Source organism: Ursus maritimus, unplaced genomic scaffold (assembly GCF_017311325.1).
Source record: "Ursus maritimus isolate PB19 unplaced genomic scaffold, ASM1731132v1 scaffold_8, whole genome shotgun sequence".
NCBI lineage: Eukaryota > Metazoa > Chordata > Mammalia > Carnivora > Ursidae > Ursus > Ursus maritimus.
This window is the reverse complement of record NW_024426996.1, coordinates 76,876,336-76,899,536: the sequence shown is the minus strand read 5'-3', so window position 1 is coordinate 76,899,536 and position 23,201 is coordinate 76,876,336. Positions and strand designations below refer to the sequence as shown.

The window sequence follows — 23,201 nt, the reverse complement described above, 5'->3', positions numbered from 1 at the left end:
TTAAGTCATTAGAGTGTCTGACACATTGCCTGCAGGTGCTGGCAGTCTCCAGGTTCTCCCCACTCAGCTTGCAGGCCCAACTACCCACCCAAGACAGACAGCCCAGGAGACAGATTGATTAACACTCTTCACCTTGAGGATCCTGAGGACTGTGTTTGAAGAAGTCTTAAAGCCATTAAATATCAGGCACTAAAGTCTGTCTGCTAGAAGGTTAGTCCAGAGGCAGCAGTAGTTACACTTGGGTGGCCCCTGGGGAGAGAGGACAAGGACACGCCACTTTAGAAGGAAGCAGGACATAATCAGTCCCTGTTCACCTGCAGATGGAGTAGGCAGAGAATCAATGAAAACAGAGGCTCCCCATTTCCGCTTTTATGAACACAGCTGTGGCCTCAGTTGTGCTTTAGGAGCCTGAGTCCTAGATCTTACCATGTGACATCGGGTGTGATGGTTCATTTTATGTGTCATCTTGGCTGGGCCATGGACTCAGATATTTGGTTGAACACTATGTTGGATGTTTCTGTGAAGGTGATTTTGGATGAGATTGCCACTTAAGTCAGTAGACTTCGAGTAAAACAGATTGCCCTCCACAGTGTGGTGGGCTTCATCTAATCAGTTGAAGGCCTGAATGGAACAAAAGACTGACTTCCCCTGAGCAAGAAAGTATTCTGCCCCAGATAGACTTTGGACTTGAACTGAAACAGTGACTCTTATCTGGGTCTCTACAGATTCTGGATTTGCCAGTCTCCTTAAAGTAAATCTCAACATCTTCTGTTTCTCTGGATAATCCTGACTAACACTTTGGGCAAGTATCTTTATGCCTTGATGAAACTGACACTCAGTTCACTTGTCACTAACGAGGCAGTGTGTTCAATGGGTAGAAGCATGGACCCTAGTGCCAGCTGGCCTGGCTCCCTCCTCCTTCCATAGCTCTGTGACCTTGAGCAAATTACTGAACCCCCTTGTGTCTCAGGCTCCGCAAGCAGGGGAGATAATCAGGCTAACTCCCTTGTGGGGTTAGTGTGAGAATTAAATGAACTAGTGTCCATATGTGCTGACCAACTAGAGATGCACTGACCACTACCAGCAGGAGAAGCACCGCTTCAGAGCACGTGAAGGCAGAGAAAACGCATGAAGCCACAGAACATGGCAGTGAGCACGCTAAGTCTGCAGGCTCACTGCCAGTTCTCAACACCTGTTAGATGGCATGGTTATCTTTGTAAGTGAATGAAATCTTATTCACAAGATGAATACAAATTCAGCCCAGACCATAAGAAGTCAGAAATACTTTTTAAAATAGGAATTTACTTTTTGAGATGGTCAGATGTCTGGTAATCTCAGTCATGTGGAATCTGCTGACAAATCCAGGAATTGGGAGATCCTAGAGACATACGGGGTATGTACCATCCAAAGCCACACGACTGATTCTGTGGGAAGAGTTAGGGAATGTCCTCAAGTTCCTGAGCCCCCAGGCTGCTGGATCAGTGTCATCTGTAAAACAAAGCATCAAAGAATTAATTGACTTCCCAACCCTTGGCCTTTCGTTTTGATCAGCTTTAGAATCCTGATATCCAGCCCAGCTCCCGTCCTACTGGAAGGACTTGCACTTCTGTTGAATTGCTTGTAATGGCAAGAAGTTAATATCAAAGGCAGGGAATTTGATGAATCTGGAAAATTAAAGAATTTTAAATAGAATAGCCTAGGGCCGTCTTCATGAAGTATTAGTCAGTTCCCTTATTGCTATAGCCATCAGGGCATCCACGCATCATATGTAAGTTCTGAAATGCATATCTCGTTAATGTTTTTTATTCCATGAGGCAGGGTGGTATAAAAACTCAGCCATGTGAGAATATTTCTAACTATGAAGCTCCCAATTTGTTCAATTTTATAAGCATTTACTGACTGCCTACTAGTTCTCATGACAGGTGAAGTGCAGATGATGTTTAGAGTATGCTTTCAGCCTGAAGGAGCTCCCCTGTCTAGCTGAGTTCACATATCTCACGGTATATATTGGTAGACAAATAAATAGTCAACTGCTACCAAGATTCACAGGTGGGTGAGGTTGGTGTGGGTGATAGAAATAAGGGAAGACTGCATTTGTATCTTTGGGGTAAATATCTAGTTATTGTAATTGCTGGGTCATAGGGTAGCTCTATTTTTAACTTCTTGAGGAACCTCCATACTGTTTTCCAGAGCGGCTGCACCAGCTTACATTCCCACCAACAGTGTAATAAGGTTCCCCTTCCTCCACATCCTCGTCAACATTTATTGTTTCCGAAGGGGCACTTGTACCCCAATGTTTATAGTAGCAATGTCCACAATAGCCAAACTATGGAAAGAGCCCAGATGTCCATTGACAGAGGAATGGATAAAGAAGATGTGTTATATATATACAATGGAATGTTACTCACCATCAGAAAGGATGAAATCTTACCATTTACCTCGACATGAATGGAACTGGAGGGTATTACGCTAAATGAAATAAGTCAATCAGAGAAAGAGAATTATATGGTTTCACTCATATGTGGAATATAAGAAACAGTGCAGATGATCATAGGGGAAGGAAGGGAATACTAAATGGGAAGAAATCAGAGAGAGAGACAAACCATGAGAGACTCTTCACCATGGGAAACAAACTGAGGGTTGCAGGAGGAGAGGTGGGTGGGGAGATGGGATAACTGGGTGATGGGCATTAAGGAGGGCATGTGATGTGATGAGCACTGGTGTTATATGCAGCTGATGAATTACTGAACTCTACATCTGAAACTAATGATGTACTATATGTTGGCTAATTGAGTTTAAATTTTAAAAAAGAAATAAGGGAAGAACCTCTTTGGGGAGGTGAAAATTAAATTGAATTATATCATGATGAATTTAGAGGTGCCTTGAAGACAAAATTAACACCCAGTTTTGAATGAATTAAGCCACTGAAGCATGACTGATGGCAGTGAGAGTATATATTTAAAGGCTGGGTTGGTCCATGCACTTGAGCTGGGTGGCTCCATGGGTTTCCTCCTACCTTACCCCCCACATTAGGTAGACTTGCTCTGCCAGTCATAGCAATTCACACATATTAGATGAGTAGGAATTTAACCCAGGTCAGTGGTGCTGTCTGGGGTGCACACTGGGCAGCTCAGGTCCCTGAGAAGCATGCCCCATTCAGGGGTGAGGCAGAGAGAAGCTGGACTCTGCTCTCATAACTTTACCTCTTGGGAAGTGGAACAGAAATTCTCTTCCCTCTTTGGAACTGCTGGGAGTGGGGAATACACATCTCCTTGCAAAGCTGGTAAACCGTGGCTGGTTGAAGTGGAGGCTGGTTTGGAAGTTTGTAGCAGAAGAAGTGAGCGCAGAGCATGTATCAACACCACCAGCATCATCAACGTGTCAACGACAAGGACGGTAGCAGCAACAGCAGCCCTTCAACAACAGCAGTGGCACCATGACCAACACTCCCAGGGAGCAACAGCGTGTTTACCTCACACGAGTCATCCCATTTAACCCTCATGGGATTTGCCTGAACAGGTAGAAAGAGGAAAGAATGTGGGTGAGATTATGTCCTTGAGATGTTTGTCACCCAGCAAGAAAGGATCTTTTTTGCGGTAGACGGGTCTGGGTTCTAATCCAGCTTCTTTTATTAAAGTGAACAACATCAAGCAAGTTCTGTAACCTCCCTGAATTTCAACTTTTAATCTCTAAATGGGAAAAATACTGGGAATCCTACATTTGTTGTGAGGATTACATGAGGTCATGGGTGGGGTACGAGGCACACTCCCAGTGGGGTCCTCCTGGGTGGGGAGGCATCTTGTCAAATCAGACTCTAAGAGAAACTTCTGAGGGGATGAGGGCACCGTTCTGCCCGCCCCTCTCTTCCCTGGTGTTCTCGGTCATTCATTGTTTTGATTTCTCCCAGCTGGGAGCTGTCAGAAGAGCGCAGGTGGGCAAATGCAGCCTTCATTCCCCAGCCTTGTCATCTCCAGCTTCTGCTGACGCTCAGTACTGTTTTCTCAGGAAAGACTTTTAAAAAAGCCTTCACAAACAAAAACATCAGAAACAACCCTACTTCTTCAAGGCAGAGTCTCAGAAGACAGAGGAAATTGAACCTCAGTCCAATTACAGCCTTATTTGTATGTTGGGTTCCATGTGTTTGTTCTCAAGAGAATTGGTACCAAGGCAAGGGTGCTTAGGGGAGCCCCAGGATTGGCTAGCCACCTGCCCTTAAACACCACCACAGGTTCTTTAGGGTCCATGCCTGAAGGCAGCACAGGTGCCTTTGAGAAGCAGAGGTGGGAGTGGTCCCTGGGGAATGCACACGTATGGAGGATGGCTGAAGCGATCCCTGACCTTCAACTGCTCAACAGAATTCATCCATGAACATAGGCCCTCTCCTCTTCAGTTCTGGCATAGGGTAGGGACCAATCAATGAGGTCATCGTTCTCCATTAGCTTCTTCAAGTAAAGGGTTGCACTGTTCGCTTCCCCACTGTATTCCTATAACTTTTCCTCCCCTTAGGTTGGATTCTCCTGGAAGCAGAGTCTGAGGCAAGGCAGGTGCAAGTGACTTATTAAGAAAGTTCTCCCAGAAAGCCCCAGTTAGCGGGTGTGGGAAGGGGCGGGAGGGGGGAGACTTGGCCTCGTGACTGCCTGTCTGATCTTGAGTGGCATGTTGAAGCAGAGATTACATCTCAGAGTTTGTCCTGCCCACAGCGAAGGTATGGGCTTTTTAGTTCCCTCACTGGTCAGTCATTTGCTATGAGGCAAAGAGGTGGGCTGAAATTCCAGAAATTCATGCCAGTAAGGAAGGTCTAGTGCTCAGGGCAAGCCTGTGAAGGTCGCGGGGCAAACCCCTAGCAGCAAAGCATCCAGGGGCTGGGGATGACACAAAGGCCTGGTAAGACAGTGCTGAGGAGCTCTGGGATGGGCACCAATGGTACCTGCTGTGCTTTCCCTGAATCCTAGGAACGAGTCAGGGACTAGTGACAAGAGTAAGCCTGCATTGGTTCTCTTATGGAGAAGGAGATTTTCACAGCTGTGCTCAGGGTGGATGAACATTGGGGACGGTCATCCTGGGATTGGGGGCTGTTGCACCAGCTGGAGCAAATTTTTCCTGACCTGGCCTTACCTGAAGCCTGTGGGCATGGAGGTGGCTACAGAAGGTAGGAGGCTGGTGTTCCTGGGTCTCTGATACAATGCCCTTTTATAATTATAAAAGCAATACATGAAAAGAAAAAAGAAAATTCAGGGCACCTGGGTGGATCAGTCGGTTAAGCGTCTGACTCTTGATTTCAGCTCAGGTCATGATTTCAGGGTTGTGAGATCGAGCCCTGCATAGGGCTCTGCATATATCAGGGAGTCTGCTTGAGATTCTCTCTCTTTCTCTACCCTCCCCTTTCTTGTGTGTGTGTGTGCTTTCTCTCTCTCTCTCTCTCTCAAATAAATAAATAAATCTTAAAAAAGGAAAAGAAAATTCAATACTTCTGAGTGGGATGAAATGAAAAATAGAAGTGTCCTCATTGCTGCCACCCCACCTCCAGATGAGGTGTGCACTTCCTGTGGCAGAAATCATGTCCCACCATTCTGCTTTTGTTTTGTCTGATTGTTTATCACCCAATTTAATATGTATATATGCATGTGTTCCTATAATTATTATATGTACAATTTTTTCAGGTTATTTATTTTTGAGATTGTATTTGAGTTATTCTTTATAATAAAAAATAAGGCATCTAGTCTGTTTGCTTGATTATCCACTTCTTTTTCCCTCCTCTACATTTTCTTAGTTTTCTCGATGTTTTGGTGTCATCTATGGATTAATTAGAGGTAGACTGACTGTAAATAAAATCAATTTGAGCTTTGGGTTCTTTAATTTCTCAGGCTCCTTCCAAAGCTCTGAACCTAATTTTGAATTTGCAGTATTGCACTCATTTTGTTAAAGATGGTCCCCAAGTTATGCAAGCTCCAGCCCCTCAGAATCTGGATCTGCCCTCTTAACTTTATAGTGTCAAAGATGTAATAGGTATATAGATATATAGTATAAACTATACTAATGAGGCATGATCCCCATTCTATAGTGAGGATGCTAATAAGCTCTATTTCTGTGACTAATATAACAAAATAAAAATTATTTAAAAAACTAAAAATAAAAAACTAAAAAATAAAAAAAAATAAAAGTAAGGTGAAAAAAATAAGCTCTATTTCTTATCTTACCAATCTTCAATTGTTGTGGAGACTCCCATTTTAGAAATGAGTTGATTAGCACGTTGTGGATTCTCCCCGTTGCTTCACCCCACAGCTGCCTCTGACTTATGTAAGCTATATCATGGTCAACTCTCTTTATCCAATATAAGGAAAGCATCTGTGCTTTGTCAGTGGTTTGATTCTAAAATCTTTAAACGAATAAGATTATGCTGATTACGTTTATATGAATATAATGTTCTCTGAAGTCAGTAGTTTGGTGAGACCAAGGAGAAGCACCACCTGTGAAAGTAGCTGAGGGGGAAAGGGGTAATCGCCTTGGTTTGAGGTCCTGTTCTTTCCTTCACTGGCTGTGTGCCTTCCACAAGTCACTGCTCGCCCTGTGACTTAGTCTCCCCATCTATAAAATAGGGGTCCTGACTGCATCCGCCTCACTGGCTTGTGAGAGTTATGTGTGTGCACGTGTGGTCCTTGCTCAGCTTGTAGGGATCGTTCAGCACACCCCACTGTCATTACGGTGACAGATCTTGTGTTTTTTTTTCATATTCTCTGTACTCTGAGTTCTGGGAGGTTTCCTCCACCTACTCCTCCAGCCCTTTTCTGAGTTTATTATTTTGGCAATGATTTTTCATTTCCAGGAACTCTCATCCTCTTCCCTTATTTTCAGAATAGCTTGTTCTCATGTATTATGGCTGTGAGACTGTCTCACATCTCTCTGAAGTTATGAATTCAATCTTTCAAGGGTCTCTTCTCTAAGTGAGCCATTTCCTTTGGGGAGAGTTCTGTGTTTATCCTGGTCCCCTCTCCCATAGTAATGTTTTTCCCCAAGGTCTGCTTATCTCCACCTGTCCTGGTTTATCAGTAAAGCACCAAGCTGATGAGAAGAGGTGGCTCCGAGCGTTGCTGCTGGGTATGTGTGACTGTGTGTGACCTTTCAGCTTCCCCCACGGAGGGAAGGTTGATGTGCGCTTTCACCTGGGCGTGGGTTTTGTCAGCCAATGGCTTGATGTCAGTCTGTATGAACTGGTCCAGACAGACAGAATGCCCCTCCTCCCAAATGTAAACTCTGCCCCAAACACGAATTTCTGCAGTTAGGAGGTTTGTCCTCTTCAGGCTTTTCTGTTTCTATAGAAAGTGGAATTCCAGTTTCAGTTTGGAAAAAACACAGCAACTAGTGGGGTAGGGGTGGAGGTAGCAACTCTGGGGGTGCTGATACCCAGCTCTTTCACAGATATATTTAAAATTTTCTAAATAGTGATTTTAGGGTTATAGAAGAGCTTCAGTGATAACATAGAAGGGCTCCTGTGTACCACTGATTCGCCGCCCCTTGATGTCAGCATCTTCTTAAACACATGCATTTGCCGAGACTGAGAACTTCGCATCGCTACGTTACCATCCACTGAACTACAGGCTTCTCTTCTTTTTTTTTTCTTTTTTTTTGACTTCACCAGTTTTTCCACTAATGTCCTTTCTCTGTTCTCTGAGCCATTTGAGGTCACCTCATTTCATGTAGTTGTCATACCTCCTTTGTCTCCGGTGATCTGTGATGTTTCCCCATCTCCCTTATTTTTCACGGCCGTGATCCTTCGGTAGTGATGGTCACGCATTTTGTAGAATGCTCCTCAGTCGAGGTTTGTCTGGTGGGATTTTTTCATGACTAGATCGGGGTTATGGATTTGGGGAAATTACACCACAAGGATGACGCATCCTTCTTGTCACATCTTCTCGGTGGGTCCTGACATCAACATGACTTATCGTAGGTGTTGTTCTTTGATCACCTGGTTTAGGTGGTGTCTGTCAGACTTCTCCACAGCCACATTACTGCCTTTCTCTCTCCATGCTCTCTCAGTTAGAAGTGAGTCACTAGGTCCAGGTCACCAGGCTCCAGGATAACTGCCATGCTTGCCCATGACCTACCCTCCTACCACTCTTCATTGGTGGGCAAGTTGGGATCTCAACCAAGTTTGGTGCATTCTCTGGGGCTTTGGCCTTGGGAGATGCAGACCTTCAGGGACCCCTCTCTACAATTAATTTTTAGAATTAGAGATGTATAAGGATACTTTTTTCAATTTATCATGTGTGAAAAGCTACTCTGTGATTTGGGAAAATGCCATAAACTGGGACTTCTCCAGGTCCCAGTTTGCTCCTTTTGAAAAGGGGTTAATGCTTTTGGCTTTGCAAAGATCTGAGGATCCATTGGGACAAGCTGGGTGGAGCGGCTGCCCTGGAGCCTGGCCGGTGGTAGGGTCTCACCAGATGCCAGTTCCCCATTGCCTGAGCCATCCGCATTGCCTGCCATCTCTAACATTTTAAAGTCCTGCAATTTACAGTCACCATAAAGCACACACAACTTGGAGGTAGTTCTTTTCATAGATAGAATTTTAAAATGGAAAAATAAAATATGAAATCACTATTTCTGCTACTCTTGTCTGTCTTTGGTACATCAGAGCCAGGAAGTTCTGTGGGGGGACCATTGTTAATAAAATTGTAATATTTTCTTTCAAATTCAGTGATATTTGGGTTTTCCTTTGTTAAGAGCCATGTGCTTAGCCAAAATTCATTTTTCCCTCCCTTTTTCCTAATGCACGTTCCCTTTTGGTCACCTGTATCACTCACTCCTTCATCACACAGAGGAAAATAACCCCATCTGCAGCTTACTGCAGCCTAAACCACTTTTATCACCCATGCCAGTGCTTGGTTTAGGAGGGACATGAGACCCAATTTGACCAGAGTCATGAGGGAAAGTTTGGGGGATTCTGGGAAAGACTTCCCTTCTTTGAGAGAAAGCTGCAGGAATGTAGAGTCCCTCTTATTTCCTTGAAAGCTCTTGTGTCTGGATATGATGTGCGCAACTGTGGGGCACCAGCCTGAAGACAATGCCAACACATTAGGGATATCGGTGTAGAATGATGGACAGAACCTGGGCCCCTGTTGGTGTTGTTGATCTGTGAACCTGTTCTGTGCCAGGAATTGTCCCTCTCTGGGACTCTAGGAGGAATAGTACTTTTTTGTGTGTCAGGCAGTTAAAATTGGATTTCCTCCTGCTTATGGCAGAAAGCAAACTGATATACTTTTAGAAGAATCCTTCTACAAACAAGCAGCCTTTAAAAAATACCTCTCCAGAGACTCTTACATAGATGTTCTTTAAATATGGCAGATGTTTGTTTTCGAGAGAGAAAGTGTGTGTGTGTGTGTGTGTCCGTGTTCACAGGGTAGGTTATAGAGTGGTGGGCAGCTCACCGCTAAGAGAAGCAGATGGGAAAGAGCTCAACCCAAAGCATCCAGAGTTCTCACTGCTCTCACAAGAGGGAGGAAGGAGAGGAGAGGATAATTTTCACTGAGTGTGCATTGTATGCTAGGCGACAGGAGCAGTAAACACATGATTTTGCTTAATCACCATGATGGTTCTCTGAGGTATTATGACTGGGACGCAGAGATTTCAAAAGGCTTGAAAACTGACTCCAAAGTCCTGCCACATTACTTTACCACCCCAATACAATCCTCCAAGTCCCCCGGAAATGTCCTGGATCCATCCATTGTTCCCCATCACCAGGACCACCAACATGATCCAAGCTCCAGTGTCTCTTCTAGGCTGCTGCCCATCCATCTAGATGGTGTCTTGTCAGCTGCCACCCTTGTTCCCACTTCCCATGGTCTCGTCTGCACAGCAGTCACCCCCCTCTCTTAAACAGTTCCAGGGCATCTCGTTGTGCAAATCCAAACTCCTCCCTGTGGTTCCCCAGCACTTCCATGATCTGGTCCTGCCTGGTTCTGCAGCCTCATCTTCTACCACTTTGCACTCCATCCACCAATCTTCAGCCTCCCTGGCCTCCCTACTTTTCTTGCAATAACCCAGGTAATTATTAACTCAGGGCCTTTGCCCAGCTGGTTCTCTGTGCCTGGAAGACATCATCAACCATCATCTCTTTGCACAGCTGACTCTTTCTTGACCTGCAGGCCCTGACACAGGAGGCTTTCACTGAGCACACCAGGGTAGCCCCCTCCATGTGCCACCCTGTCAACTGCATTGATTACCTTCATCTTAACTTGAATTATTTTTTCTTCTTACTTACTTTAGCCTCGACTGACTCCCCTATTGAGAATATTGACTCCATGAGAGCCAGGAACTTCTTACCACTGAGTCTCTAGGACTCAGAACAATGTCTACCACATGAGAGGTTCTCAATATGTGTTTACTGAATGAATGAGCAAATGTGGAAGAGCTCTGCATTTATTTCTTGCTCATCTATTCCACAAAGGTTTTGAGATAGCTCATATGGAAGAAATCCAATAACAGAACAAAATACATTAAAAGATAAAACATGAGAAATAGAAAAAATGGTAAATTAGATTACAAGAGCAATACCACATTCTCAGCCTCACACAGTCATTACAAATGAGCCTAATCTTGGCTCTGGGATCCTTGTTAGCTAAATAAAACCATTAGTAAATGTCAAGGTGTTCTAGATCTGTCCTTCGTGCCCAACCAGCCTCACTTGACTGGCCTAGGAGTCACTGACCTGAGCCAGGCCAGTCAGACTCTTTCACTGGGGAACTTCTACCAAGGGATACAGGAAAGGACTCAGGTGGAGATGGCTCCCAAACTGTGAGATGATGAAGCCTCAAGAGCTGGGCAAGGTGATGAAACAGCTGGAAAAGCTAGTGTGCCAAGAAGAGCAAGAGCACAGCATGCACGTTGTGAAGACGGAGCTGAGGGAGGAGCTAGAGAAGCGTCAGAGAGTGAACAGGCAACAGTGGCTGCTGGCTGACTCCCCAGTTCCCACAAGGGCATCTGAAGTGCTCCAGATGATATCAGTAGGATTCCTCTCGGTCCTTCTGACAGATCTCCTTTTCCTTGAGCTTCTAAGTGTGTGTTCTTGATAATCATGGTTCTAGGACCAGGACTGATGAGAGACAATAACACTGAGGCAGTCAGAATAGACTAGGTTGTGTGGCAGTAACAAACATCCCCCCAATCTCAGTGGCTTAAAACAGCAAAGACATACACATGCCACACATCCAACCTGGGTTGACCGCTGATTTGTTACACATGTCTCCACTCTGGGACCCAGACTGCAGATGTAGCCTGTAGCTGAATCATACCACAGTCACTGTGGCAACCACCCAACTGATTATAAATGGTTGGAAGGAGGAATTCACCTATTATGGCAATGAAATTTCCTATTGTAGATGGGCACATGACACTTGCCAAAACCTACTCTCTGCTTAAGCCTTTTGGAATGATTTGCTCTTCTTGGAAGATGACCAGATTTCTTTTTTTTTTTTTTTTAAAGATTTTATTTATTTATGTGACAGAGAGACAGAGAAACGGGAAGGCCCCAAGATTTCTTTCTTACCTTTCGAACTTTGCAAAAAAGACCAGAGAGACAGAGAAACGGGAAGGCCCCAAGATTTCTTTCTTACCTTTCGAACTTTGCAAAAAAGACCTTAGCAGGGGCGCCTGGGTGGCTCAGTCGTTAAGCATCTGCCTTCAGCTCAGGGTGTGATCCTGGAGTTCTGGGATCGAGCCCCACATCAGGCTCCTCTGCTGGGAGCCTGCTTCTTCCTCTCCCACTACTCCTGCCTGTGTTCCCTCTTTCATTGGCTGTCTCTATCTCTGTCAAATAAATAAATAAAATCTTAAAAAAAAAAAAGACTTTAGCAAAACCCTACAGGATATGGAACTATTTCTTCCAGAGGTATAGACATAAAACATACTACAGGAAAGCACAACCCGGTTGTGACCTCAATGAGTGGTAAGTAGGTGAGGGTGTGGAAATTCTATGGAAGGAGATATAGAGAAGGAAAGTGAATACGTCTTGGGCTCATTTGATTTCGATCTCTGATGGACTAGAACTGCCCAAAGGGGATTTTCACACACTGTCCTCTGCCAGGAATGGCTGTGATCAACCCTTCCCACCTCTCCCACAACAAAGGAGGAATTTCTCTTCTGGCTGGTTAGAATCTGAGTCATTGATGGGGCCACTATTACTAATGGCTGGAGCTGCTTTGCTTGGCATCTTGAATTCGCCAGTGCCAAGGTCAAAATTTGAGAAGAGTAGAGGGCCTTGCTAAGACCCTGATCCTGGTCTTCTTGCTTAACTTGAACTTCTCACAGGGTTGTGCATGAAGGCTTCACTGTTGGTATGGTCACTTGTTCACTGAATCCTATTTTGCTATTGTTTCGTGAGCTCCTTTGAGAACCTATTATAGTGGGGACTGGGGACATGAAGAAGGGCTGTCAGAACAACAGGATTCAGGTTTTTCTCATCTTGTCCAGAACATCATCTGAGAGCCCCCCACTCTCACCCTTAATTTTTAAGAGTTGGCTAAACATGACACGAGAAATGAATTTCTATTAGGAAATGCCATTGGGTTAAGCATAGAACATGGTTGTACAAATAACTTCCTAGAATCAGAACAATGCAAAATGGCAGTGTTGACACCTGGGAAGGATCTGTGTGTAATGCATCACTCTATCTAGAGAGAGGAAAGAATTAGGAAGTGTGTGTTTGGGGGATGGGGGATCAACACAAAGTGCAGAGACATTGAGAGGGAAATCCATTAATCATGTTTGTCCATGATTACCCAGGAAGAAAAAGCTACTCGTGTTTTGTGACAGTCAGTAATTAAACATGAGAGAAACCTCACCATGATTTCATGCTCCTGGTTGGAAGAGGAAATGGTGAGAGGCACAGTGCATGAGCTGAATCATCAGAGCGACAGGCATTTGCTAAACGACCCCAGAGCTGGGCGCCAAGATGGGGGTGTGTGCACTCCTTCCACATCCACTGAGAACCTGCCTAAAGGCAGCTCTGTGCTGGGGGCTACCTGTGCATAGCCCACCCCAATGGGAGTTCACAGCCTGGAGTGGGGAGGAGGGTTTGGGACAATATACTCTAATATGTGCCGGTAAACGGGAAGGGACTCGTAGCATCCAGCTTTGGGATTACTGTTACTCTAAATATGAATCGTTTTTACTCACTGGCATGAGAAGGCTGCAGTATATTCCAGAGGAGGCGGGGGAGCCCTGTTGACACCACCAGTCTATAACTTTCCTATGATGCCTAGATTTCAAATCAAAATCCTAATGCAAATTCTTGCTTGGGTTCAAATTTCTCTAATCAGATTGCTTGCTCAGCAGTACTGGGCTGGCTACGTACCCTGGGAATGGGGGTTTGAATGAGGGAGAAGGGAAAACTCTTTCGGAACTTGGAACTCAGGAATGATGTCTCTGAGGGGGCTGGACAGGGATTGAGCACTCCATTGAGTGGGGTGGGGCAGCACTGGGAACTGGAGAGAAAAAAGCCCCAGGAAGTGGCAGTGGGGCCAGACAGGAGACAGGAGGATGCCAAAAGCAAACTTCACCCAGCCCAGCCCAATTTGTGTTGGGTTTGCTCTTATCTCACTCATTCCAAAATTATTGATTACCTCTTATGAACCAGGCAGTGTTGGGACTGGAATATGGAGGGTGGGGTGTGGACACAACCATGAAGAGGACCTGGCCTCTCTTAGGGGCTTGAAGGCAAGGAGGATGAGCCGTGGGCAAAAGTAGCCCTACTGTTAGTGTTGCCAGGAGACCAGAAGGCATCATGGAAGAGGTGGAATTGACCCTTAAGAAGCACGTATTTACGTGCAAAGATGGGAGTTGAAAGGCATCCCAGGTAGGGATGTCAGGGTGGGCAAAAGCACGGAGGCAGTGTATCGAGAAGTCTGTGCTATAAAACAAACGCTCATTCAGTTGCGCCCACATGTGTGCTGTATAAAGGTCTGAGCGGGAATTTGACATTTAAGAGTGTTTTCATCTAGGTGGAAAATTTTCTGTAGTTTTTCTGCCAATAAATAGATCACACCTTTCTAGTGTAAAATCATCGTTATGATGGTGATCATAGTTGTAGTAATAATAATACAAATTGTGATCAAGTTGGATGGAGTCTTGAATGGCCAAGTTTGGTTGTATTCAGTGAGTAAAATAAATGCATCACCAACTTGGGATCCTTCCCTTCTCATCTTTAGGTTTCTAATTCAACTTGAGCCTTTTGACTCAGAGGAACATTGCCCATCCCACCCAACCCCAAATAAAAACAAAGTTATAAGAAGGAATGTCCAAGAAATAGTTTATTCTGAACAAGAGACAACACTGACTTAAACATAGCCAGGAAACCCAGCGTCTCTCGGGCTGCTTCCAGCTCCTGCCCCCTACTTCACAAATTCATCCCAGCGAGAATTCTGATGTGCTGCCCGGGTCACAGTGAAGAGAGGAGCAGCTCTGTGGTTTCCTGGAGGGAACAGGACAGTGCTGATGGGGGACAGAGAGTGACAAGTGTGCAAGACAAGTAGACTTATGTGGGCAACATAACCAAGAAATAGGCTTGGTTCAAAGAAGGAAAATAATGACCATTTCCTGTCTTTAAAATAAAAATATAAAACCACACCATCCATTAAAATGTCTCTTAAGATATCCAAGAGATGACTTCGACAGCCCCGAAGATGGATTCGTGATGTAAAAAATAAAAACCAGAAGTTGGAAGAAAAAATAAAAACACACTTGAACTTTTGACAAAGACTCCAGGAGAAAAGTTCAAGGAATCCTAAACACCAAGCTTATTTCTACAGAAAGTGACCTGCTAAATGAGCGACACAGCAAAGTTTCTCCAGACGATGATGGTGATGCCCACAAAACGTGCTTACCATCCAGTGAGCGGTGCACGCTGGGTGCGTCATGCACCGGATGCTGTTGGCCCTATAACAACCGTGCAAGGCTGGTTTTGTCATCACCGCTTCAAAACAAGGAAATGACACGTAAGTGATTATGCAGTTTGCCTAAGGTCTTCCGGTTAGTAAACAGCAGGGCTGGATTCCGAGCGAGCCTGACTCCAGTCTGAGCTCTGTCCCTGGTGCTACAGCTGCTCCCCATTCAGAGCCCGAGCGCTCCCCGAACAGGTCATTCAGCAGTTTGTTCCTTGTGTGAGTCTACTGTCCTTCCAGAGTGAACTTCCTAGGCACCCATGCTTCTTCACCCATCAATACAGGGCCACCTCATCAATGGCATTTGGGGACCCTCTTTAAGACAATGCTGAGGAGACCATACCCTTCGCAGGAAAAACACCTAGAAGGAGGGATGGGGACTCAGAATTTGGCTGTGGGACTGGTTTTGGGAGGAACTCTGATGGTATTCGATAGGGGTGACTGATAGTCAGGGACCTGACCTTCTGAAGGGCATCTGCCTGCCACCCCGGCGCAGGGCGTGGGGTGGGCGTGGGGAGCTGCTGAAATTACAGGTGGGAGGCAGTCTTCTGTGAATAAGGGCAGACGTGCACCTGGAGCATCGAGACCCCGGGGACCAGGCTGGTGTGCAGGCCACGCCCTCTTCGAGGGTCAGAAAGACTGGCCTGGCAGAGAAGGCAAACGAAGACACTTCAGGTTTTGCTCCGGAATTTGGGACTGGTGTTCCCGTTGAAAGGGCAGGCGCAGGCATGTTTATTTTGCCACCGGGCTGCATTTTCAAAAGTGCTGTGTGATGAGCCATGATGGACCGAATTGCAAAGTTGGGATGGTCTAATTGCTTTACTCCCCAAAGTTGGGAGTGCACTTCGAATATCAAGTTGGTTTTTTTGCCTGTGTAAGCAATTTCATAAATGTCACAGGTTTTGCACGTCTGCTCCCCATTTGGTTTCTCCCAATAACCTTGCAGATAGAGGTGGGACAGAGAGTTGTTTTAACCCTTTGGCAGATGCAAAAAACAGGCACAGGAAGGGCAAGGTTGTCCAAAGCCACGCAGAGAATCAGTCTGGCACCTGGGACCAGAACCTGGGCTTCCCAGCTCCAAGCTCAAGGCTCTCTCTGCATCTGATGTCATCAGGGGTGAGACAGGGACCATCGTGGCACAGAGAGGGGTTTCGGTGGGCAGGACAGAGATGTGCGCAGTCCGGTCAGGTGGTCGCAGGTGGTGGCTTAGCTGCTGCAGCCACGGGAGCAGGCGTGGGCCAGAATGTTGTTGTTGCATCCGTCCTGGATCTTGCTCTGGGTCTGGCTCCCGGCCCGGCCTTCTGTGTCCAAGAGCTGGCCGCTCTGCCCCTGCTGCCTCCTTAGCCTGCAAACAAACACAGCACAGGCCTGAGATGGTGATGCAGAACAGGGGGGCGGCAGGATGTCCAGGAGACGCCTTTGTGCAAACAGGGCAACTGGGAAGCCCTCTACCCACGCCTTCCCCGGGCCAGAGTGTGGTGCCCTGGAGCCAGGCAGGCCTGGGGTCGAAGCCTGGGTCAGGTGCACTCCTGTGTTAATAACAGAGCCTCAGTTTCCCCATACGTAAAACAGAGATGACAATTCTTGCCTTATGACTCCCTGTGAAGACTATAGGAAATCATGCGTGTAATTTGCCATCAGTGTAGGTGATGAGCCCCACGCATCATTCATTCACATGTATGTACTGAACGCCCACTGTACCAGCCTTCGTGCCAGGGAGCAGGGGAAACCCTGGCCAGCAACGTCGTCATCTTCTCTGTCCTCTAAGAATTTACTGTCTAAACAGGGCAATGGACACTAATCAAATTATCTGCCAAATATATATCCAAACAGATGGGCATCCAGCCTTACAAAATGGCCCGTGACAAACTGTTAAGAAGCATGATTCTAAACATTGCATTTCTTTTTTTTTTTTTTTTAAAGATTTTATTTATTTATGTGACAGAGAGACAGCCAGTGAGAGAGGGAACACAGCAGGGGGAGTGGGAGAGGAAGAAGCAGGCTCCCAGCGGAGGAGCCTGATGTGGGACTCGATCCTGGAACGCCAGGATCACGCCCTGAGCCGAAGGCAGACGCTTTAACGACTGCGCTACCCAGGCGCCCCTAAACACTGCATTTCTTAACAGCAGGCCTCCTGGTCACCTTCCACATGATCTAAGATGTCAACATCCTTCTCTTCCCACAGCTGTCACAGCATGCGCGGTACAGGCAAAAAATAAAATGGAGACATTTAAGGAGAGAGCTAAAAGTCTGAAAGCATGAAGAACACAGCTCTCAGTACTTGCCTCAGTTTCCCTATCTAAACCTGGGATTCTAGCATTCACTTGGAGGAGGCTAAGGGGATCACAGAGAATGTGTGCGAATTATCTACTGTGAGGCTGGAAATAGTAAGATTGCCACAATTCTCATTCTGAAAAATGCAGGATTCAGCCCAAATTTACTTTTCACATTAGTAGGTTCTGTCAAACAGGGTGCAGACCTACTGCCTGGAGGTGAAAGAGATGACCCCCTGATGACTGCAACACAGTCCACGGTCTCGACGGGTCACAGGACCCGTGTGCGTGTGTGTGTGTGTGTGTGCGCGCGCGCGTGCGCACTTGCATATGCATCCATGCACGCTTAGGGGCGTTTTCTAGTATTCTCAATAGTGTCAGGATTTGAGTGAGTCCTTCGGGTTACGCTGAAGTACCAGCAGCAACACAGTATTTTGAAGACCATAAACTTGGTGGCCACTGCCTCCTATCTTTTGTCCACCCACAGGGACGAGGACCAGGTATGTGGTCCCTCTGAACCCGAGGCTGTGGCTGCCTGGGTAGCACACCTGGGAAGGGCGGTTAGGGTTAACATTCATCATCCTAGTGGAGGAGGGGTCAGCACCCAGAGGGCAGGCTGGGATCCAGAGGGCAAAGTAGGGGGGCAGGGAGAGTCTAGTGCGAGGAGAGGGGGTGAGCAGACTTCCTGGGCAGGGCTAGGAACTGCCTCGGAAACTCCCCCCCATCTCTTCTCTGTCCTCCCCGCTACCCTAGGAGACTCTCTCAGGCACCTCCGGAAAGAAAATCAGACCAAAACTAGGGAAAACTCAAACGGCTAAGAAACTGAATGGGAAACGCCTGTACTCCCTGTTTGGTTCACAAATGTAACGCCACATAATTCTCCGGGTGTATCGCAAGATAAAGGTGCATCCCATTAGGATTTTCTTTTAAATGCTCAAACATAGCATAGATCATTGCTGTCTCTAGACTCCTGTACTTCTCTGACACAAAGTATAGCTTCAAAAGTTGCATAATAAAGAGTGGAGCAGATGAGGGAGAGAAGGATTCAGAAGTCTTGTATAGGTCAGGGAAGGCTTCCTGCAGAAGGCAGCATTTGAGCTGGACTTTAAGGATTGGTGTGCAATGGGAGTAGCAGGGGGGAGTGACAAGGATTTGAAATGAAGGGACATGAGTGGGGTAAGCCATAGAGGGTAGAGTAGAACATTGCAGCCTGGACCAGCATCTTTTCTGGAGCTGATGGCTTAGGCACTTTGGCTCCTTCTTTTGGCCAGAGTTATTTAGAGTAGAACTAGTAATTTCAAATCCCCATACATGTGACCATGAGTACTAGACCCTACAGCATTAACTGAATGAGGTATGGGTCATCCCCCTGGCAATCTTTCATCAGATTCAGTGTGAACCAATGTGGTTGAATCAAGAAAGAAAGACCTTTCTCTAGGCTTCCATCCATCCACCTATAGCCTATGGAGCTGAAATTCTAATCCAGTTCTGGGAGACACCAAAGCCTGCATTCTTCCCACTACATCTGCACCCCCACTCACCCACCAACCATTCACCATCCATTCTCCACCCACTCATCCATATATTCATCCACTTACTTACCCATCTGCCCATTCATCTACCCCATCCATCCATCCAACCATCCATCCATCCATCCATCCAACCATCCATCCATCCACTCACCCATACATCCACTTCCATATGTCCACCCATCTGTCCCACTCCCAGCCCCACCTGTCCACTCCTCATCCACTTACCTATTTACCACCCACCCACCCACCTCTCATATACACACCCATCCATCTACCTCATCCATTCATCATCCACACATCCATCAATATATCCGTCTATCCTCCCACCTACTCCTCATCCACCTCATCTACCTTTTCACCTATCCATCCATCCACTTCATCTATTCACTATACATCAATCTGTGGATCTCCCCACTTATTCCCCACCCACCCCCATCCATCACTAGTCATCATCTGCCCATCCATCCATCCATCCATCCATCCACCCACCACCCTCCCATCATATCGATGTCCATCCACCTTCCACCCACTCACCCACCCATTCAGTCCCCTCCCCTTCCACCAGCACTGTCTGTGGCTCCCAGTGGAACGGGCTGTGGAGCAGGACACAGAGCAAACAGTGAACATTCCCTGTGATGAAATCTTTGCTGGAAGGAAGTGGCACAGCATAGCACGGAGGGCCTGGGCTTTGAGTCAAGCTGTTTCTGTCCCTGTGTCTGCCACTTACTAGCTATGTGACTTTGGGAGGCTGGATTCAAACCCAGGGCTATCGTTCTCCAAGTCCCCTGCTCTTTCCACTGACTCCTGTGCCATTCAAATCCTGACCTGGACGGAAGAGAGCATGGAATGATTTTTCCACGCTCTGAAGGAATTAGAAAGGCTCATGTTGCTCAAATTAGGAATCTGTGAACCAAGACAGAGATATGAAACCATTATGATTGTGGCTCTGAGAGCTCACTTCTATGACTAGCCCACAGCTCAGTTATCTGTAACTCAGGAAGAGATGAAAAAGGATTTACATATCCTACTAGGCAGAGCTCAATGTGTTGATGCAAATTGGCTGGTTATCTCTGCAATGGCAGGAACATTTAATTTACTCAGCCAACTTATCAAATTAATTGTCAGCTTTGTGGCCAGAATTCCGAGTGACGGACATGAGTTCCCTCAACCTCCCGAACTCTACTATCAGACGCCAGAAGGAAAGCGCTCTGAGATAGCGAACCTTGACCAAGGAGAGTAGGACACACATTAAAATACGTAATAAATCGGGCTGGAGGTATATTTCAAAGGCAAAGCATTTCTGAAGAGTAAAATAAAGTGATTAGCAATCAAAGTCAGTTCCAATCAAGCTACTTCACACACACAGGATGGGGTCCAACAGCTGCTGCGGACTTTCTGCAGGTGAGGCCTGGCCTCTGATGTGAGAGCCCGGTTTTTGTGTATGCAGTCAGCATAAAGTGCTTTCACACCCATTCCTAGCATTCCACTGGCCCTCCCCGTGTGTGTTTCCTGGCTTGTGTAGAAACGTGGCTGGAGGGGCAAAGTGGCATGGTGGGACAGTGCAGGGTTGCGAGTGTCTGCAGAGTCAGGTCAGAGGCCCAGCTTCACCATCACTGGCTGGGCACTAGCAATTTCTTCAAGCCTCTCTCTCCTCACCTGTAACACAGGGATGGGAGAAGATGAACCACTGTGTGCTATCCGCCTGTCTGTCCCATAGCAGGTACTTTATAAAGGGAAGCCATGTATTTTTAAAATATTTTATATATTTATTAGAGAGAGAACACATAAGCTGGGGTGGGGGGCATATAACAGAGGGAGAAGCAGACTCCCTGTTAAGCAGGGAGCCTGACCCGCAGCTCGATCCCAGGAACCTGGAACCATGACCTGAGCCAAAGGCAGATGCTTAACTGACTGAGCCACCCAGGCAAAGAGCAGCTATTTTTATGATGATGACCACAGTGTGGAGGTCCTCCCCTTTTGCAGATGGGGAAACTGAGGATCAGTAAGTAAAACTGAACTACCTGCCATAGTTCTGATGAATGTCTCCCAGCAAGGAGGTCCCCAGAGATGGCTCTGCAGGCCACATCCTGGGTGGGGAGGGGGTCAGGGCAGAAGAACTGGAGGAGTAGAGGGTGCTGGAATGGGGTACACAAGGAGTGGCTGAGGGTCAGGACCCAGAAGTGGGTGAAATAGGACAACAGGCTGAGTACGAGAATCTACCCCCAGCATTTGTGGCGGAGTGCAGAGGGGCCCTCAAACCAGGGAAGACCAGGGCATGGAACTGGAGACTGGAACTAGGTCTCCTGCCTTGTGTGTCTCTCATCCACTGAAAGGGGCCACGGCAAGGCATCTGTCTTTTCAGCACCCAGCCCACAGCAGGTGCACAAACCAAGTGGCTGGAAGGATGGGTGGGCCAATAAAGGAATAAATGCCCACTCTCTATTGGGCAGGGTGTCTGCCCAGGTTGGTAGACTCTGTGTCAATATCCCAAGGGGGAAAGAAGGCCAGTCGTAATCAAATGAAGCAAGAGGGCATCCTAGCTGGACAAAAATTGGATTGCCATTTGCAGAACTGGTGAGTCATGGCCCTTGTGGGCAACAGTTCACATGAGTTAACATGCATGGAGCTTTTTCTCTTGTAGCTGAGGGAGTTGGGATAGCTTGTTACTGTGTGTGTGTGTGTGTGTGTGTGTGTGTGTGTGTGTGTGTTATTAAAAAAAATTAAGGCAAAACGATGTTTGACACAGCACTTAATGGATATGGTCTGATAATTTTGTATATAATGAATTATATGAGCAAACACTTGTGTAGTCAGGATTCTGTGGCAGAGGCTGTTCAGTACTTAACATGTGTTAACTCCCTTGTCCTAACAATCATCCTAGGAAGTAGATATTTGCATCCCATTTTGCAGATGAGGAGACTGAGGTACTACTGTGAGATCCAAGGTCACAAAACTCACAAGGATCAGTATTCAAAACCCAGCAGTCTGACTCCAGAGTCTGTGCTCTTCGCTATTATGTATACTGCTTCTCTGTGGTTCATAAACACCAGAGTTGAAGTACAAGAAAGTTCTGGAAGGGCACACGCCAAACTGAGCAAAGGTTGTCGGGTTAGGATTGAGAGGCGGCTATTGAAGGGAAGAAAGCAATTCCTTGTGTTTACACTGCAAGAATCCCTTCTCTAGCACCCCTAGCAGAGACCACTGTTAGCAAAATCTTGCTACCCACCACCCAAGACAGCCTTCTGCGTGGAGGAACAGCTCAGACCCTTAGAAACGTCTTCCACTTAGAAACAAACAGAAATCTGCTTGCGACAGCTGCTCCCTTTTGGCCTTTGGTGTGTTTTCTAGAATTATTCTCTCTCTTTAATTCTTAGAATTTAATTCCTGGGCTGACCATCTCCCATTGTCCCCTACGTTCATTCAGCCCTGCTCAGTGCCTGGAAATCTGACTTGGGGTGTGTGGGGGGAGCTCCCAAGTCCTTGGCTTCAGCTCGCTTAGCCAGTGGGGATCCCCGCAGAGATCAGGAGGAGCAAGGGGAGTCAAGTTGGGGTATCTATTCCCCAGGCCCTCCCCGCACGGTCTCCTTGAGCTGCTGGGGACACTGGAAGGTCGCTATTCCAGCTCAGGTAGCCCTGTCCCCAATGGTCTCTCCCTTCCCCTCTCTTCCTGGCTTCCGTGAAGCCCCAGTCCACCGCACTAGCCTGTGTGTAAGCGGTGGGACATACAGAGGGTCTTCTCAACTAACATCTCCTTGGAGAATTTCCTCTGGGATTCTGACTGATAAAACACAAGACCAGAAAGACTCTTCCTTAAGCAAAGACTCAGTATAACTGGCTGTTCTACTTTCAAACTTCATCACTTACTGGGAAGATCACCTTGTATGCAATTCTTATCTCACAAATTCAATAACAGCCTTTGGCCAGAAGCATTAAAATTCTGTCTGTTTTATCTGCGGTTGCCTAAAGCAAACGTATCTGAGGGAGTCTTCGGACAGAGCCGCTATACCACCAGTGTGATACAGCAAATGTAGCAGATTATCTTACTATCCTCTCCCCCTCTCCCCACCTTTGCAAATAGATCCTGCTGGGGGAAAACGGAAGGGAGAGCAGCCTCAGGTTTCTTAGTGATGGGGACTGAGATGTATAGAGTGTGTTCTCCATCACCTCTTCACTGAATATGTACGCCCACCTTCTGGAGAAGAATTAACAATGCCCCTGGTGAGGATGAGAAGGGGACATCAAAAAGATGAGCAACTGGTGGTAGGTCACACGGCTTTTCAGACCCAAGCCCAGGCTCAAAGGGAGGATTTTGCTTTTTCTGCCTTCCCAGCCACGTGTCTCTTCCTGCACACCTGCACAAGCAGATTTCTCTCTAGATTTAAGGGTGAGGCTGGTCTTCTGTGTCTGAGCTGGCTTGCAGGTGACACTACCAACAGGCTGGGTCCCGGAGTGAGGAGGATGAC

General features: G+C 46.7%; 1 protein-coding gene across 1 annotated transcript in view; it reads right to left on the bottom strand.

Moving 5' to 3' along the window:
* Positions 1-14,292: 14,292 nt before the first annotated feature.
* The window catches only part of STK32B (serine/threonine kinase 32B), a 275,458-nt gene continuing 266,549 nt past the window's right edge, over positions 14,293-23,201 (bottom strand). Inside the window, exon 11 of the mRNA XM_008685823.2 lies at positions 14,293-16,278. Within this exon, the coding sequence (XP_008684045.2) occupies positions 16,140-16,278 (139 nt within the window). The 3' untranslated portion in view covers positions 14,293-16,139. The remainder of the gene's footprint in view (positions 16,279-23,201) is intronic.